Source organism: Podarcis tiliguerta (assembly GCF_965153285.1).
Source record: "Podarcis tiliguerta genome assembly, chromosome: 9".
Classification (NCBI taxonomy): Eukaryota; Metazoa; Chordata; class Lepidosauria; order Squamata; family Lacertidae; genus Podarcis; species Podarcis tiliguerta.
This window is the reverse complement of record NC_139542.1, coordinates 25,301,702-25,319,872: the sequence shown is the minus strand read 5'-3', so window position 1 is coordinate 25,319,872 and position 18,171 is coordinate 25,301,702. Positions and strand designations below refer to the sequence as shown.

Sequence of the window (18,171 nt, the reverse complement as noted above, 5' to 3'; positions counted from 1 at the left end):
ACGCGACAGCTGCTTTTACCCAGGGCAAGCACTGTTGATGCCTGTGGACAGCACACATACCACAAAACATTCAAAGAGGACGAGTGTCAAACCAGCAGCGGTTTATATCCTATAGCTGTGAGCAAGAGAGCAACCCCCCCCCTCCACCCATTTGCAAGAGCAGCAAATGAAATGGAAGTGGTCATTGTAGCAGAACAGCTACTGCATCCATCCCAGCATTGCAGAATAGATCTGTGAGAGTGGGCAGATTTAAAATGCTGTCTGGGAAGTTGGAACAAGAAGAGGTGATGAATGAAGGAATTGGCTGAAAAGAGTAGTTTTTGACAATATATCTGTTCCGATAGCTGGAGACTTTTCTGCTCTCTACTCCAAAAGGTGTTTTATTTTTTTAAAAAAGCTAAACCACCAAACAGTTCAGTACAAATGATTTATATTTTCCCCTAGCTCTGTTTCAGTCACTTTTCTAGAGAATCTTCATTTCAGCCTGTTTTACATATTTTTAAAAAATAAAATAAAACACAAAGCACATAAGAAGCAGCCAGCTTGACCGCTATATCATAGCTAGAACATCCAGTGCTACAAATTCTCTAGATTTGTGGTCAAAAAGTGACTTGAAATATCTTTTCTCAAAGTCTCCACTGAAGGTCTAGTCAATGAAAGGCGTCTGCAGATTTCATTGCATTCTCTGTGCTGATTGTTGAAGAAATAGCAAATCCCTTTCTTCCCAAAGTTTGTCAGGCATGATGCCTCTTTCCGAGAGAGAGAATGGATCTGGGGGTCAGTCAGGTAGATGAGGCCTTTCCCATTACCAGTCACCCAACCTGTTGAAAAGAAAAATATTAGTTACAATACTGTTGTTGAACTCACCAGGGCACAAGCCTGGGCAATGAGTATGGAGGTCCTGGGCTGCCCAGATAACAAGACCCATCTCTCAGCGCCTCTGGTGTGGTCCAAAGGAAAGCAGAGCCATACATTGGGCAACAGCTTGGCTGCAGAAGTTGCTGGAAGAAGGCATGCAAGGCACCATCCCACCACCTTAGGGACTCCTTTGGGTTTACTCCTTAGCCTTTCCTTCTCCCAAAGATACCCCACAAGGCAGCAGAGGTTTAGGATCAGAGTTTCCTTCTCCTAGATGGGCTACCTTCCCATGTTGAAGAGCCCCACCTGCCCCTCACTTCCCCCTACACCATGTGCAGAAAACTGTCTTCTTGACCATTGGACCCTCCTATTGGTCTCATCCACTCGATCTGCCAGAACCTGTCTTCGCATGCAGGGGAGATTCCTAACTCACTGAGGGTCTGAGACCCATAGGCAACCCTCATCCGGTTTAGCTGTCCAGTCAAAGCCGTTTCTCAGGGTGTGGCCACAAGGAGTGCCAACTTGGCCCCGCAACCATGGGTGCCTGGGGCCGTGGATGCCATGCAGCGTGCATGGCCCTGGCACCAAAATTTGTGGGTGCCTGGCCCCTTATAGGGAATTTTGTGGGTGCTCTGGCACCCAGGGCCCCAGGGAGTTGACACCTATGGTGGCCGCTGTTGCATGTTGACAGCTTTTAGGAGCCACAGGTGAGTGCAGGGTGGGGACCAAATGTGGACAAACTACCCCAGAAGGAGCACGACATGTCCCCCACCAGAGGTACTACCCCTTCCCTAGCACCCTAAGTTAGAATACTGATTCTAAAAATACACCCTATATGCATTCCATTTCATTTTCTGCAAATCTGCTGACTACAGAAATTACTTGTTTCATAGGTTTGTACATGCGCATGCAAAATCTTGGTCTCTGTTTTGCTTTGGGGGGGGGGAGATCTAGTGGTTTAAAAATAAATAAATAAAGTACCTGTTTATGCCTGCATAATGTATTTGAACAATTTCTATACCACTTTTACATTTCCAAAGAAATCTCTAAGTGGTTTACAACTTTAAAGCATTAAAAAATATATCACAAAATATCAAAAGAAAATGTTATGAATGAAAATCAAATGCAAAAATATCCACATTTAAAGCAGCACCTATATCTATAGTCCCTAGACAGAATGAGATGACTATGTCCATGATAACTGGGAATGCTGATTAGGTTTTAAGCCAATACAGTGAGCTGCTGAAGTAATTTGCTCTTTTTCCCCCAAGTGACATTTAACATTTTCTTTCTTTTAAAAACTTCAGTTCTGAATATTCATATCCAAAAAAAGCTTTTATAAGAGTTATTTTTGAAACGGGTGGTGGTGGGAGCAGCTCAAGACAATCCAATAAAATACTGTAGTTCATCATTTGACATCTGGCAGTACAAACCTTGTAAATCAACCACCACATCTCTGCCTTGGGAAAACTCATAGCAGAAATGGCCATAAGCGAGTCCATATTCTGTGGCTTTGTATTCCAGCTTTACCACTTTGGTGTTGTTGGATAACTTCACAAACTCTCCTAGAATATAAGGCTCCACACTCACACATCCTTGTATAGACTTGCCTTCTAGTACCTGGGGAACAAAAAGGGGATTGTGACGTGAACAGCATTTCAGCCCACTGCTTCTGCATGCTGCTTTCACTAACTGAATCCTTTGCAACCTTCTGCTTGCTCCTTACCAAGAGAACCGCCGATGGGATATAGAAGATTTGTGTTGGGATGTTTTGCTCATACAGCCTCTTGTTGAATTCTGTCACGTAGTACTGGGCAGTCATTTGTCTTTCCACATCACTGAAATGGTGAAGAAGCTCTTTTTCGTCTTTGTACTCTTTGCCAACGTATCTATGAAAAATGTAACACACACTGACAAGAGTGGTAGCGGCAGCAGCAACATCATACTGTATCCTGCCTTCGCTCCAAGGAGTACAGGTTGTGTACATCAACCTCCCATTCTCCATTTTATTCTCACAACCATCCTGTCAAGCAGGTGAGGCTGAGAGACAGTGACTGGTGCCAGTGGGGATCTGAACCTTGGTCTCACAGGTCCTAGCGGTAGGACACGTGTATTTAAATGTCCTCCACTGAACATAATGAGATAAGGTGACCACGCCTAACAATGGTTATTCCCTAGTTGGTTCCACTAAGTTCAATGCAGTTTACTACCCATAGTTAGGACTGCAACTGAAAAAAGTGGTAAGAGCAGTTGGACAGCAGAATGGACTCCCCCAGAAGATGAGGGACTCTCCTTCCTTGGAGGTTTTTAAGCGGAGATTGGATGGCCATCTGTCATGGATGCTTTAGTTTAAATTCCTGCATTGCAGGGGGTAGACTAGAGGCCCCCAGGGTCCCTTCCAACTCTACAGTTATGGGCTGTGGAAAGCTTTGCCTACTATCAAGCAAACACCATCCATACTTTGTTTCAAAGGCCTGCTTAAGTTTCTTATACGGTGGACACTCGAGTTGTGAACATGATCCGCGCGGGATGCACATTCACAACCCACAGCATTCACAACATGCATCTGTGCATGCGCGGGTTGCGATTTGGTGCTTCTGCGCATGTGCAAAGCATGGTTTAGCACTTCTGTGCATGCGCGACCGCCGAAACCCGGAAGTAACCCGCTCCGGTACTTTTGGGTTTCGGCGGTCCATAACCTGAAAAATGCAAGCTGAAGCAGCTGTAACCTGAGGTATGACTATATTAACACAAGCCTTTTCTGATGCATAGCTCAATCCATCTGTTATTTCCCATCCCTGTGCAGAATCTGGCTAGGTATTTTCATGCTGTTTTGTGGATGCATTATGTTCACTGCCTAGACTCCTTATTTATCATGTGGGATCTAAGCCTACAAACAAGCACATAACTGCCTGGACTGATCAAATTGTCACGCTGGTTTGAGCGATACCTTCCCAGAGTTTCCTCTTGGTGCAGAAAGTGTATCCAAAAAGCATTCCTTTGTCTGCCTTTCTTTGCTACGCTCAGGTAGTCCCCAATATATACAGCAGTTTCCTGTGCAGTCCACAGCCCAGATTTCTTGGAGAATTTCAAAAGGAGGGCGGCTGGAAAAGAAGACAAATGAACTGACAACTTCTTCAGCAAAGGGTTGTTCCGTACCAGTAGCCAGGAATGAAACAGCAGAGTTAAACTGTTCTCTTGCTAGGATCAATGTCCTTTTCCCAGACTGAGTCACAGAGAAATGACATTTCGCTCACACCCATAGGAAGTTGCATTCATTGCTGCAGTGTGTACTATTACAGTCAGTTTCGTCTATAAACAAAAGGTGGGAAAGGCAAGGCAGGTTGAATTGTTTTTGGAAGGGCTGCAAAGTGGGAAGGCATTCCTCACAAATATGTCATGGAGTAGCAGAACCGACCGTTAGAACAAAAAGCAATGCATTTTTTAAAAATTGCTAGCAGGGAATGTGAAATTACAACAAAAGCATTCAAATGATCCAAAATGATCAAGGAAATGGAGTGACTCCTCTGTGAAGAAACATTGCAGTTTTGGACTTTTTAGTTTAGCGAAAAGACTTTTAAAGGCGACATGATTAGAAGTTTATAAAGTTATACTTGGCATGGACAAAGTGGATAGAGAGAAGCCTTTCTCCCACGTAATACTAGAACTTGTGGATGCCTACCACAGTTGAATTTTGGAAGATTCAGGAGAGATAAAAGAAAGTACTATTTCACACAGTGCACGGCCACCAACCTGGATGGCTTAAAAAGAGGATTGGGAAAATTCATGGAGGAGAAGGCTCTGAACGGCTGCTAGCCATGATGGCTGTGTTCTGTCTCCACAGTCGGGGGCAGTAATGGTTTTGAAGACCAGTTGCTGGAAGCCACAGAAGGGGAGAATGCATTTGTGCTTGGATCCTACTTCTGAATTTCCCCAGTCATCTGGTTGGCCACTGTGAGAACAGGATGCTGGACAAGATGGGCTATTGGCCTGACCCACCAGACTCTCCTTATGTTCTTAATCAGTATAAAATAAAAGGACTTTCCCCCACATATAGCATAGCAGATAGAACAGAATCACAGAGTTGGAAAAGGGACCCAAGGGTCATCTAGTCCAACCTCCTCAAATGCAGGAATCTCATTGTTTTGAGAATTTGGAGGCCAGCAGTCAAATCCCATCTCAGTCATTAACTCACTGACAATCACTTCACACCATTTACAGGTAAGGTACACAATACCAGGATCTGTCCTTGGCATAAAGCTTGCCAAAGGCTGATCAGAAACGAATAATTTTCTTTCTTGGTCTTGAGTTCTTTGCACAGGCAGTGTCAGTCAGGCTAACCCAGGGGTGGATAACTGCAGCCCTCGAGATACTCAAACTCCCTGACCATTTCCATGCTGGTTGGGGCTGAAGGGAGCTGGAGTCCATTGGCATCTTAGCATATTAACATAGCAAGGCTAAAAGGGACTTTCACCTGGGTGTGTGCAAATGATTTGAATCCCGTCTTTCTGTTGTGACAGGTGAGGTGGGGGGCACCTGAACAGATTACCCCTGAGGGAGGCAAGTGTGCTCTTGTGCAGCTCACGCATGAATCAAGACACCTGAGTGCTTGGGGCTTGTAAACTACAGTGGTACCTTGGGTTAAGTACTTAATTTGTTCCGGAGGTCCGTTCTTAACCTGAAACTGTTCTTAACCTGAAGCACCACTTTAGCTAATGGGGCCTCCTGCTGCTGCCGCGCCGCTGGAGCACAATTTCTGTTCTCATCCTGAAGCAAAGTTCTTAACCCGAGGTACTATTTCTGGGTTAGTGGAGTCTGTAACCTGAAGCGTATGTAACCCGAGGTACCACTGTAGAATGAAAATCTGTCCCTCCCTGAAAGCAGCACAAAATGCTTGGGATTAAATAATTATAAGGGTGCATTTCGGAAACCTCTACTTACAGTGCGCTTTACCGAAGAGGTTTGGCTTGAAGAGCCCTGTATTCTTCATTCTTTCCATTAGCCAAGCATGGTCCACACCAGACAAAAGCCTGCCATAGTCATCCTCACTGAGAACGCGAGCCAGTAGGGTTTCTGCTTTGGCCCTCTCCAAAAAGACAAAAGAGCTGCCGCTAGAGTTCAAAAATGAAGGACTCCCCAATTCAGAAAAACTGCTGGAAAAGTGGGCTGCTTTGTACCATGATTTTAGAGAGGAGCTTGAACTGTGACTGCTGCTCAACATGTTCCTTAGCTTTTCACCGTCATCTTCTTCCGTTGTAGCACAGTCACTGGACTGGTTGACTAATGGCTGGTTCTTTGTCCCCAAAGGAGAATTTGTGGCCCCAGAGCTGTGATGTGGTTGATCTCTTGCTATGCAGACGTCACTAAGACGACCTGCTGACTTCTTTCCACATTCACTTGCAAATTCACAGTCTTCTGTTGTCTCTGCTTGCGGGTCAATTTCAGATACTCCAGTGGAGCTTTCTGGAGGCACTGCAGAGTTCGATTTATTAATCCAATTTTGAACAAAGCGGTCACGTTCCGGTTTGGGCATGCTACTATTGATGGAGGCAGGTGTCCTCCTGGCATCAGGCAGGTGTGAATTCATCTGTGCATCTTCAGTAGTGTCCACAGTTTCTCCTTCTGGGTCAACAAATAGCCAACCATGTCTAGATATTGATTCTATTATATTTTCTGTGCTTCCTTTCCCAATGCTGCACAGATTATGGTTAGAAATGGCACTGGAGTCCTTGCTCATGGAATCCATTAATGAAGATGGGATAATGGGATCTTGTTCAGAAGTGGGACTCAAAAGATCATTACTGTTTTGGGGGTTGGTGCTACTGGTTTCTTGGAGTGTCTGCTTCAAAACATTCTCTGCTCCCTCTACGTGCTCCTTTCTGAGATTTGGGTCTGATTCTGTTACTCTGTGAGTCCTGCCTATATTATTCTGATAGGGATGTGTTAAGGAGCCACAAGAGTCATTCTGAAGCTCTTGAAGAGAGAGCTGATTAGTTCTGGAAAACAGTACACATGGATCTGGCTTTTGGCAGTTCTCTTCAGCATCTTCGGTCAAAGCTGCAGAACATTCTTGCTCCTTACCTCCAGTAGCCTTTTGTTTCTGTACCTTATCTTGGGGCAGTTCATTTTCATTGCAGTCAATCTCCTCCCAACTAGTAAAGGAACTCGATTTGGAGAATTTGCTCCAAGATCTCAATGAACTGGAACTTTCACTCCTGTTATCAGAATTACTTGAAATACCACCAGTGTGTCTTTGACTTCTTTCTGAAGGAATGCACTCTACCTCTTCATCAAGGGCAGTGGCATGGAATAATTTCTGTGGCATCTGCTCCTTAAAACCCTCACGATTTTTCCTTCCTTTTTGTGAAAGCGAGATCTTTGCAGAGTCTTTCCCATGATGTGACCTTTCTTCAGTGGTACACATGGTGTCCATATTTTTGGTTTCCGTTTTCAAAGCTGTTATACAGGCTCCTGTTTGGCTTCCTGATTTCATCTTGTAGCTGTGGCAAACACTTCCATAAACTTCACAGACCGCTGCATGATGCTGGGAATACATTTCAAGGACTTTCTCGAAGCTCAATTCACCATTCACAATTGACTTTTCAACACCAGTTTTGTAGCTATCTGGAATGTAGGACTTGGCATCTGAGTTACAGAAATCCTGCACATTTAAGTGCTCCTTAACTAACATGACAAGGCACACTATATCCTTGGCAAGCTGTTCTTTGTCCCGCTCTTCAGTATGTGATAAATGACTATAAGCATACAGCTTCTGTAAGGCTTCCTGGCACAACTTATTCACTTGACTAAGTCTCTCGCTCTCACCGTAGAGCCTTTGGTGCACTTTTGTAAGGCAGAAAGCTGCCTTGATAAAACTGTGGAGCTCCTGTTTGCTGGTGACTGGTTCTTTGTCCTTCTTACTAAGGAGACCAATTTCAAAGGACTCCTTTGCTTCGGACAAATAAAACTTCTGCTTTGCGGAAGGGCATTCGCTTGAATGGCTGTAAGACAGCAAGCACATTCCACGGATATTCTGTAAAAACAAGTACAGCTGAAATGAACAGGATCTTACAGATTCATGCATCAAATTTGAAACTCAGATCCTATAAAGAATCCTCAAATTTGAACTCACACCACTACAAAGGTTTTGAGAATATAGCTTTTTCCAAATGATTTTCAAGTACTTGTTTTTTCTGTGTTTGATCAGTTATGCTTGAGTTAAACTTATTACACACCGAAGGAACACTGAGCAGCTTTGTTCTGAGATATCTAGCAAAAAAAATCCATGCTAGATTTGTGCATTTGCTAACGGAATTTTCAATATAAAACTTTGCAAAGCCTATTAATCTGAGGGACTGATTTGTGTATGGTGTTCAGTGGGATTGGGGTGGGTTGGGGAGCAGGAAGAAGCTATATTCTCAAAACCTTTGGAACTTAATCCACAGATAAGTGGGGTATGAAGTACACTTCTTCTGCAAAATGCTTTCCTGAAGATACCCCCTCCTTCCCAAAGAACCAAAAGATAGATTGTATAACTAGCAGCCTTTACCTTCCAGTTCCACTCTCTTTATTATCCAATGAGTTTTCAGTTAAATCAATGGGACATTAAAGGGGTATGAATGATAGGCAACAGTAAATGGTTTGTAGTAAGCAACTGCTCCAAATGAACAGGTTTAACAGTATAAAAGCCAGATGGCATTTCACTTGCACCACAACTTTTCATCTGTGTTGCATCTGAATTTGGAATGCACATCCTGATTTTACATGCACACAGCAACATATTGCAGTAGTAGATGGCAGTGAATAATCTTCAGTACAGGGAAGAAATAAGAATATTGGGTATCACACTTACGACTGCTGTGAGCACAAACAGTGGTGTGAACTGGCTGAAGGCCGCTGCTAACTTGCATGCTTCAGCAGCTGAAAGTAAACGGTGGTCAAACTCTTTCAGAAGATTCTGTTGAAACGGCAGGAAGGAAATGTAAGCTTAGGCAGATTGCTGTCCGTTCATCTCTGTGTAGATAAGTGAGTCTATGTAAGGTAAAAAGGTAAAGGACCCCTGGATGGTTCACTCCAGTCAAAGCCAACTATGGGGTTAAGGTACTTATCTTGATTTCAGGCCGAGGGAGTCGGTGTTTGTCCACAGACAGCTTTCCGGGTCATGTGGCCAGCATGACTAAACTGCTTCTGGTGCAACGGAACACCATGGTGGAAACCAGAGCACATGGAAACGCCATTTACATTCCTGCCTACTTGCACTGGCATGCTTTCGAACTGCTAGATTGGCAGAAGCTGGGACAGAGTAACAGGAGCTCACCCCATCATGGGGATTCAAACCGTCAATCTTCTGATTGGCAAGCCCAAGAGGCTTGTGGTTTAGAACACAGTGTAGACAGATGCCAAGGTTTAAAAGGTACCCCTGCCCGTACGGGCCAGTCGTGTCCGACTCTAGGGTTGTGTGCTCATCTCACTTAAGAGGCCGGGAGCCAGTGCTGTCCGAAGACACCTCCGGGTCACGTGGCCAGCGTGACGAAGCTGCAGCTGGCGAGCCAGCACTAGCGCAGCACACAGAAACGCCGTTTACCTTCCCGCTATAAAGCGGTACCTATTTATCTACTTGCACTTAGGGGTGCTTTCAAACTGCTAGGTGGGCAGGAGCTGGGACCGAAATATGGGAGCTCACCCCGCCGCGGGGATTCAAACCACTGACCATACGATCGGCAAGTCCTAGGCGCTGAGGTTTTATCCCCAGCACCACCTGCGTCCCCATGCCAAGGTTTAGTAACATCTAATTATGGCCTTATGTTTGAGGGCTGGAGTACATGACATATTCTGTGCTTCCTCTCTCCATAATTTTATGAGAGAACAAACAACAAATGGCTCAGCACTTGGCAATTACTTTTGCCAGGGAGAGGCAATGAGGAGTAACTGTAGCTTAGTGCAGAAGGGCAAAACTTCAATCTCCAGTTTTAAAAAAGAGGATCACATAGGAGATGGGAAAGACTCTCCCTGAGATCCTAGACAGCTGATGCCAATCAGAGTATACAGTACTGGTATGGATGGACAAATAATATTCTCCAGAGTAATCTGTTTCTGTTGTGGAAAAGTGAGCTTCAGGTACCACACAGAATCTCCCTAGTCCCTAGGGAGCCAGTGTGGTGTAGTGATTAAGAGCGGTAGTCTCGTAATCTGGGAAACCGGGTTCGAGTCTCCGCTCCTCCACATGCAGCTGCTGGGTGACCTTGGGCCAGTCACACTTCTCTGAAGTCTCCCAGCCCCACTCACCTCACAGAGTGTTTGTTGTGGGGGAGGAAGGGAAAGGAGAATGTTAGCCGCTTTGAGACTCCTTAAAGGGAGTGAAAGGCGGGATACCAAATCCAAACTCTTCTTCTTCTTCTTAGTCAGGGATGCTGAACAAAGCACACACAATTTTCAGCAAGCTAAACAAAGTTCATCTCAAATACAGGAACAGTTACCAGGTGAAACTGATAGTTGTTTTTAAACTGGTTGTAATCGTTTTCACTCATCGATACAAAGATGTCAGCCAAGATACCCAACGATGTAGCAATTCCCTGCAGGAGACACACACAAAGACAAATTGGCGTTTCACTGCTTCCATTGCAGATTACTTCTCTAAAACACAATAATCCATTCCATAAAGCACAAGAAGCTAAAACACACAGGGTGTTTCCAAATGGGATTAGGACTCCTCATGCATGCAGCATCAACACATCCCTATCCATTTAATCCAGATTCGCTCTTTCCATAGAAAATCTGGTAAATTCAAAACAACAACAACAACAACAACAGACTTGTTGCCAACAACCCACTTGCAATAACGAATCCCTGTCTGGAAGCACCCAACATCTCAGGCTGTTTTTACATTGTTCAGTTTCTTAGTGGAAAAAAGGACAGTCTACTTTTCCACTGCTTGTGAAGGACTTGGGTATGTTTGAAACAGCAAGGACCGCTCTTCTTCACCAGCAGATCCCTCTGTGAAGGACTACCCTTTCTGTTGTTCCTCAGTTCCTGCTAAAAGGTTTGGAGCAAGCTGCTTGTCTAGATTGTCTAGAGGAGCAGAACAAATACTGTCAATAGCAGAAAACACTCATTTTTAAAAAAGAAAATAGTACATACATTACCTTTTTATCTGGCTGGGGAAGTGTGAAATAACCTAAAATTGAGGCCCAAATCAGCTCTGCTGCTTCATACCACATCCCTGAAACATACATACAAAAATGAACGCTCAGTTATTGTAGTGTTTTTTTTTAAAAAAGAAGTGATATTTTATAAACTTACTTAATGTACTTGTACTTAGTAGGGGTAGGGGAGAGGTTTGCCAAACATGAACTGAACCATAGCTATCATTCAAAAGTTACACTTGTCCAAATTTTGTGTTGCCGTTTTCCAACCCCAATATGTGTACGTTTGGGGAAAGTGTACATAAGCATTTACTGGTGAAAATAATATACAAAGTACATTAGAAAAGATGGTTTGCAAAATTGTGTATGATACAAATTTCCAAAAGGGCTTTTTTAATAATAAAAAAACCCAAACAAGTGCAGAAATGTGAATTTAAGATTTGAAAAATTGGAAACTGAAATTGACAAAAGCATCCATTCCTTACAACTTAATGGAAATAGGATACTGGACAAGGTGGACCAGTAGCTTAATCCAGCAGGCTGTTATGAGCCTGATCATCACATAATTTCACCATTCCATGCCCTTATTTTTTATCCTCTGCAACCCAACATCTTGCAAAGAAGGAGGAGAAGGAGAAATTTGTAAGTCTTAATTTGGGAAGCAAAATTAATATGCAAAGTAAGCAATTTGAAGCAATTATAGGCATAGAATTTGGGTCACATTAGATTTTTCTGTTTTGCCAATACATTTTGCTAGGCATACAGCTGATTTTTATTTAGGAAATGAGGAATATTTCGCAGCTAGAAAGAACACAATTATGAGAAATGACTCCTGCACTATCCTCAGAGAACTGAACGGGAACTGAAAAAGATCAGGTGAAACCAAAGAATGCATGAATCCTACCCAGCTTTTGCAGAATCTGTCCTCTAATCTGTACACAGACAGACTGAACAAGGATCCTGTCACTTTCTTTTGAGTACTTCCACACACCTGAGAAACAGAATGAAAAGAGCAGTTGAACACACTACAGTGTTTGGGAACATAAAGAGGTAGAAAGGTGAGGTAAATATATATCCAAGACCTTTACAAATTAAGAAAAACAAAGAAAGAAGCTGTCTGGGACAGGAACACATTAGTCTGGCAGTGGCTCTGCTAGCAAGGTGGCAATTTTTTGGGGGGAACATTTATAAATAATAACTCAACGTGCAGAAGCCACAAATTATAGATACCTGTTGCTCCATTGTCATTAATAAGACTGCTAAGGATATATTCAGCCTTTAACAGTTTACCTAGAAAGAAGAGGAAAAACAAAGCTATATTGAGGCAAATATTTCAGTCTCAGAGTTCAGATAGCAAAGGGTAGAGTGGGGTTGTAGTAAAGAAAACGTATGGGAGCCCAGTGTTGGGGGAAGTGGCATTAGATAGCAGAGCTCACAAATAAGGGCAATTATATTTGACGCACATACTATTCCTGAGATGTAGTGTTTGAAATCAGATGATCATTTCATTTTATGTAAGCTATTTCCTTCTAAAACTGTATTCATCATCAGCTTAGCTTTGGCTTTTCCTTCCTAAAAAAACTAGGAATATGTATTTTAAAATGGGCCAATGCCATTCATGATCTTTGTGTACTACCAAAAGAGGAACGAAGAAAAAACAACAGCCCTCAATTTTACATGAGTAGGTTAACTGCATTATTTGCACCAAGTGGCCATAGTGCATGTATATGTGTGTGCATACACACACACAGAGAAAATACCAGATCTTTAATCATCTTTTTGAAGGCTTTTGCTCAGAAGTACAGCAATTCACAGACCCCCGTTTGAAACAGCAGGGCAGATTTGTTAGGAGACAAAAGCTCCAATTAGTATTTTCCACACCCTTTCACAATTTTCTCTGCTGCTTCTTTCTCTCAGAGACCCCTTTATGCTAGACACTTTGTGCAGGCCAGAAGAGGTGGGAGGGAGATGGAGCGGGGGTGGGGGGGGTGGGATGGGGTAGATGGAGAGTAGATGGCAGGCAGGAGCAGGGTGTCAGTTTAAAATGATGGCTCAGGATCATAGGAATGTCATCTCCAGAATGGGACAAAGTATCCTCTTGAAAGTCAAGCAGCTCCTAATTGGGACTCGGCCGAGAAACGGAGATGGTGGTTGGAGGGGGGTAGCGCAATGAGTGTTTCATTACCTGAATTTACAGAGACGCGAGCTTGGCGAATCACCAGCTGAGGGGCAATTGGTGTTGTAGGTTGGAGCTCGTGCAGCCTTTTGGCAATCCGAAGGAGCTGGCTGGAGCCATCAACCCAATATAAGAACCGGTCAATCAGGAACACAATAGCAGCTGCTGTCACATAGTCCCTGCTGGCAATGGAGGCTTTCAGACAAACCTGAAAAGAACACCAAACGAATGTGATGGTGAGGAGCAACCAGCTCTCAAATTGGAACCGTTTCTAGGGGACTATCCATGAAGTATGTAAATCATCAGGCAGCGGGATGGGGTAGAAATGTTTGTTGACTTGCTTAGCTGAGAAATGTGTACACCCACTTTCAGCTACAGGGCAAAGGAGGGATTGGGGGTGGGATATTGCTTCAAACATAGAAAATTGTCAGAGGCATGGAAGGGAAGTTCAAAAAAGCTTTAAAAATTGTGGCATACTTTACAATACTCTACCCTGTGATAACAACATTTTTTTGTACTCTCTCTCTCTCTTTCTCCTCCTGCCCACCGCAGCCCAGTTTCTAAAATAAAGAGCCAGGGCTCAGGCATTCATTAAACGATGACACTGAAAGACCGAGCCATGGAACCCACACAAGGTTGGATTCAGGCTCACACTATACTTAGTTACTAGTGAAATAACTGTGTGGGTGTGTACAGTGCTCCCAATCTTAGATAGGATATTTTGATTATCAACAAATTTTACTTTAATTTTAACCACCGCCATCGATTCATTTTCATCCCAACCTTCTTCCAAGGATTTCAGAGTGTTTCATCTCATTTTAACCTCACAACCAACAGCTTAGACCCATCAGGCTCATCTAAGTATTAGATCCTGGGCCTTCCTGATTTGTGTCCAACATGCTACCCACTAAATGACACTGTATCTTGCAACCTTATTTAAAAAAGGAAGAGGAAGGTAAGACACTCCTAAAAAGTAGACCAGTGATCTGTTTTCAAGAAATGACCTACATATAGCATTGAAATTAGCTTAAATAGGAATTGGGGGGGGGGGGGTGTGTGCTATTAAAAGCCATTGCCTTCTGATTCTCAAGGGAAATGAAGACTTTTGTGGTGTCAATCAAGTTCTAAACATCAACAAGTTGCATTAATATAGCAGTAAAGGCTACCAGATCAAACACTCCTTTGTACATCATAAAGGAGCAACTAGGTCAGCAGTCCAACGTTTTCTCTTTGCAGGTGACCTTTAATGATTTTTTTAAAAATAGCATTAACTCCCTTGGTATCCCCCTCAGAGGCTGATCCTTCTCCCTGGCATGGAGAATCAGCCGCACTTATGAAGGAACGTGCTGTTAGGAGAGAAGAAAGGCCAGCAGGCTAACTCTGCGGCAGTATACAGAGCCTTCATGGGTGCTCAAGAATCCCTGCAGTCATTGTGACATCTGCCCAAATGCCCAACTTGCACCTTGGGAGAATGGCGTGTGAGTGCAAGTGCGTCTCAGCTTTCCTCTCCTCAGCTGGGGAAAGATGAGACGAAAACTCCTGCCTGCTGGAGCCTCAAGTTTGATTTGGTAACACCTTCCTTGGGATCAAATAGTAAAGGTTAATCTGACGAAGGGAAATTTTACTTGGACTAAAATATACCAGTACTGTGGCTGCAGTATGAGAATATTACCTTGACACAGAGCTCAGTGGTCACTCTGATAGACACATGAAGCCAGACCCCCTATCCAAATATTTATTTTCTGTGCATACGCCTAGTGTCCACTGCTGGAGAAGGCATTTGTTTCTTAGTGACTTAGTGACTCATTGAGAAAAGTCAGTTACCTGACTCAAATTCTCTAGTGCTTTTGCTGTTTAATTGGTAAAAAGAGAGTAATGCACCTATAACTTAAGCCTGCCTGGAAGCCAGTGTAGCAGTAAGGAATGTACTCCATCAGCACAAGGAATAATGCTTGCACAACTGAAGTTCCCTTTCTCCTCCCCTGTGTTCTGCCAAACTGTTCCAGGGGTTTTCCCTATGACAAGCTCCCTCAGTGAAGATAGGATCTTCCATGCTTAGGGATTAGTAAATTAAAACACTACTACTACTTCTACTACTACTACTACTACTACTAAAGAAATAGGATCTTCACCTCACAAGACAGAAAACTCACATTCCCCCCGTTTGCTTCCATGTATAAAGCCAAATTTACATGTGTCCATGCAGCAACCATAAATACACAATATCCCTGTATCCTGTTTCATTTGCAATTATGCATCCATGTGGATAGTGTCATAATACAGTTTAGTCACTAGGTAGCGCTGCACTTAGTTGTTATCTCTGTGCAATCAGTATCTTCCTGTGCCTGTTCTTGCTTGAGAGAGACAGCTTCCTCACCTGTTTACAGTAGCAACCGGTGTTGTCCCCTGGCTTCTTGACACTGTCAAGTGTCACTGTCAGTTACTGAGAGGGAGATGGTGGAGGACAAGGCTCAGCACAGTATGGGTGCAATGATGGAGCCAATTTGACATTTTCTTCACTGCCTTTCTGCTCCCCATCTTGGTAACTGGCAGTGACATGCAGCATTGGGAAGACAGGTGAGCAATACTGATGACTACTGCAAACAAGACAGGTAAGCAGTGCTGTGCTGCCCTATCAGATGCTCCTGCCCATTTGTCTTCTACCTATCCATGGCAGCATTCACTCTTGCCATGTAAAGTGTGAATCAGTCTTCAGAACAGCAATGATCTGGCATAACCGGGCAGAGCAAGGAGCTGTCCATTGGGAACTTTCAACCAACAGTGCTGAAGGCTAGGCAGCACTTCTAAAGACGTTGCAGGATTAAATACTGAATTCTTGTATAAAAAAACTGGGAGAATCTAAAGTATTCATTTCCCAATTCCTGGCTTTGAGACCCAAGCAACACCTATTTTGGCCAGTAATGTCTACCACTAAGCTATCATTTTTACAAATGGGTTGAGCATTTGTAAAAACAATGTAACATGAAATACATAATGTGAAACCAGCTTCATCTGGTCTTGATTTTTGACAGTGTGTACCGTATTTTGTTTTGTAATAAATGGAAGAACTTTCAAATCTTACTCTGCCTTAAATTGCATAACCAGGGGAAACTCCTCTCAACACCAAAGATGATAAAAATGAACAAGCTAATACAAAAGAGAAAGAATTGGGAAGCAATACTCATTGTCAATTTCTAATTTACACCTGGTACTATGAGCATCAAAAGGGTACTTTGCCTTCAGGCCCATCAAAACAAGGGCCTCCACTGGCAACTTTCTATAAAGTCCCTGGGGAAACCAGCATCACACACTGGGAGACATTGTTCAAAGAATTTGGAGGTAGCTCCAGCCATGTGATAAACTAATCAGATGTAAAAATCAACTTCTGGCAACTAATTGCTTGATCTTTACTTTGGGTAAGCAGGTAGGAGATCACATACAAGCCATACAGGTATCTGAATCATTGCTTAACATGCTGGGTTCCTGTGTATGAGCGTGGTTTTGGCTAAGGACTATAGTACTATTTGGAAGTTACAGGAAGAGTCAGGTAAAACTTGATAATGGTATAAGCCGCCTTTTATCTTGTCAGATAAATAGACCATTCCACTAGTGTGCTGACACTGACTCGCCCAGCATGAAGTTTTGCTACTGGAAAACCTTTAAACTGAATATTTCAGGGACTGAATGTAGCACCCTCTCCATCCAAATCACGTGGCAGAGGAACAGCTCACATTTCCCCCCCCCCCCCGCCGCCCCCCAGAAGAGAGACTCTCATGAATGACTCAATAAATGTGTGAAAACATTTGTGGTGACCATCAGCTCCAAGACTAGGGATAGGTCGGTGATGTTAGCCTGTCAGAGAAAAAGATTTACACCCTGTGGCTTGTTTCAAATCATAGACTATGTATCTTGAAGAAACTGAAATAGCCATAGTGTGAACAACTTGAACAGGAATGCCTGATATTTGTTTACCTCACCAGACCAGTTGTGAACAAGTATTCACGGGCTGACTTATGCTTCAAAAACTGGTGGAAATATATTTATTTATTTGCAAGGAGGCATGCTTTTGCAAAGAATGACACTTGAAAGGGATTCCCATTTCTTTGTGTGCATGTGCCTCTTGACAATGGAGGGATCCCTGTCTTTAAGCACCTGAAAACGAACACTGCCAGCGACACATTTTTCTCAATGCTCCGGAGTCTACCGTATATTTAAGCACTGAGCCATTGCCTAATGCATTTTTTTCTTTCTGCTTCTTCTCCTCCTTCCCTTAAGAGATTGGAACACAAAAGCATGAGAGAGGGTGACCTACCAAACAAAAGAGCCTTTGAGTTCCTCGGAAAAGTAGACTTGGAGGAGGATGGAAGGAATCCAAGTGGCCCTATTATTTCCACTTGCACTAATTAGACATTTTTCTGTCAGCTATTGAGCACCGCTGAGAGGCCAAACTCACTGAATTCATTTCTAAAGTGTTTACAGAAGTTTGCATCTGTTTGTGTCTCTTCAGGAGGAAAATAAGCACTTCAATAGCATTGTGAAAAATCTAAACCAAGTATCCTATTCTGGAGGGCCGGGCAGCTGCATAATTTAACTCTCTGCTCAATGCCGAAACCTCTTGCGTCCCTCTCCAAAACCAAATGGACACAAAATGAGGAAAAGTCAAGACAGGGTGAGAATATCAGCTGCTTTTTCTTTCCCCGAAGATGGCGTGCTGTGTTACACACCAATACATTTTGCTCGGTGTCAATTGTTTGAAGTTATAACCCTGTTCTCGTCCCCTCTGAGAAATCATACCTGACTTTTTCCTTGGCTCCCAAGTCACACAACAGTTCCTAGTCCACAAAAATGCTGCCATGTTAATGGAAAATGTAGACCAAAACCTCCTTCCCATAAAAGCATAAAATGAAAGTAGGTCAAGTTCTGTGACAGCAATTCCAGGGTAAAAAGATAGACTTCACACATAAAGCCTAGAAGAGGCAACACACATTCCCCTCC

General features: G+C 43.3%; 1 protein-coding gene across 5 annotated transcripts in view; it reads right to left on the bottom strand.

The window, feature by feature from the left end:
• Positions 1–352: 352 nt before the first annotated feature.
• ALPK1 (alpha kinase 1) overlaps positions 353–18,171 on the bottom strand; it is a 62,454-nt gene continuing 44,635 nt past the window's right edge. For 4 of the 5 annotated variants that reach the window (XM_083457091.1, XM_083457088.1, XM_083457089.1 and 1 more), the window contains 11 exons: positions 13,186–13,384; positions 12,231–12,290; positions 11,905–11,991; positions 11,001–11,077; positions 10,335–10,430; positions 8,711–8,815; positions 5,800–7,891; positions 3,809–3,962; positions 2,585–2,747; positions 2,292–2,478; positions 353–821 (listed from right to left, as the gene is read on the bottom strand). In XM_083457091.1, the coding sequence (XP_083313217.1) occupies positions 577–821; positions 2,292–2,478; positions 2,585–2,747; positions 3,809–3,962; positions 5,800–7,891; positions 8,711–8,815; positions 10,335–10,430; positions 11,001–11,077; positions 11,905–11,991; positions 12,231–12,290; positions 13,186–13,384 (3,465 nt within the window). In that variant the 3' untranslated portion in view covers positions 353–576. Of the gene's footprint in view, positions 822–2,291; positions 2,479–2,584; positions 2,748–3,808; positions 3,963–5,799; positions 7,892–8,710; positions 8,816–10,334; positions 10,431–10,688; positions 11,078–11,904; positions 11,992–12,230; positions 12,291–13,185; positions 13,385–18,171 lie in introns of those variants that run through there. The other variant, XM_083457092.1, reaches the window with a different exon arrangement.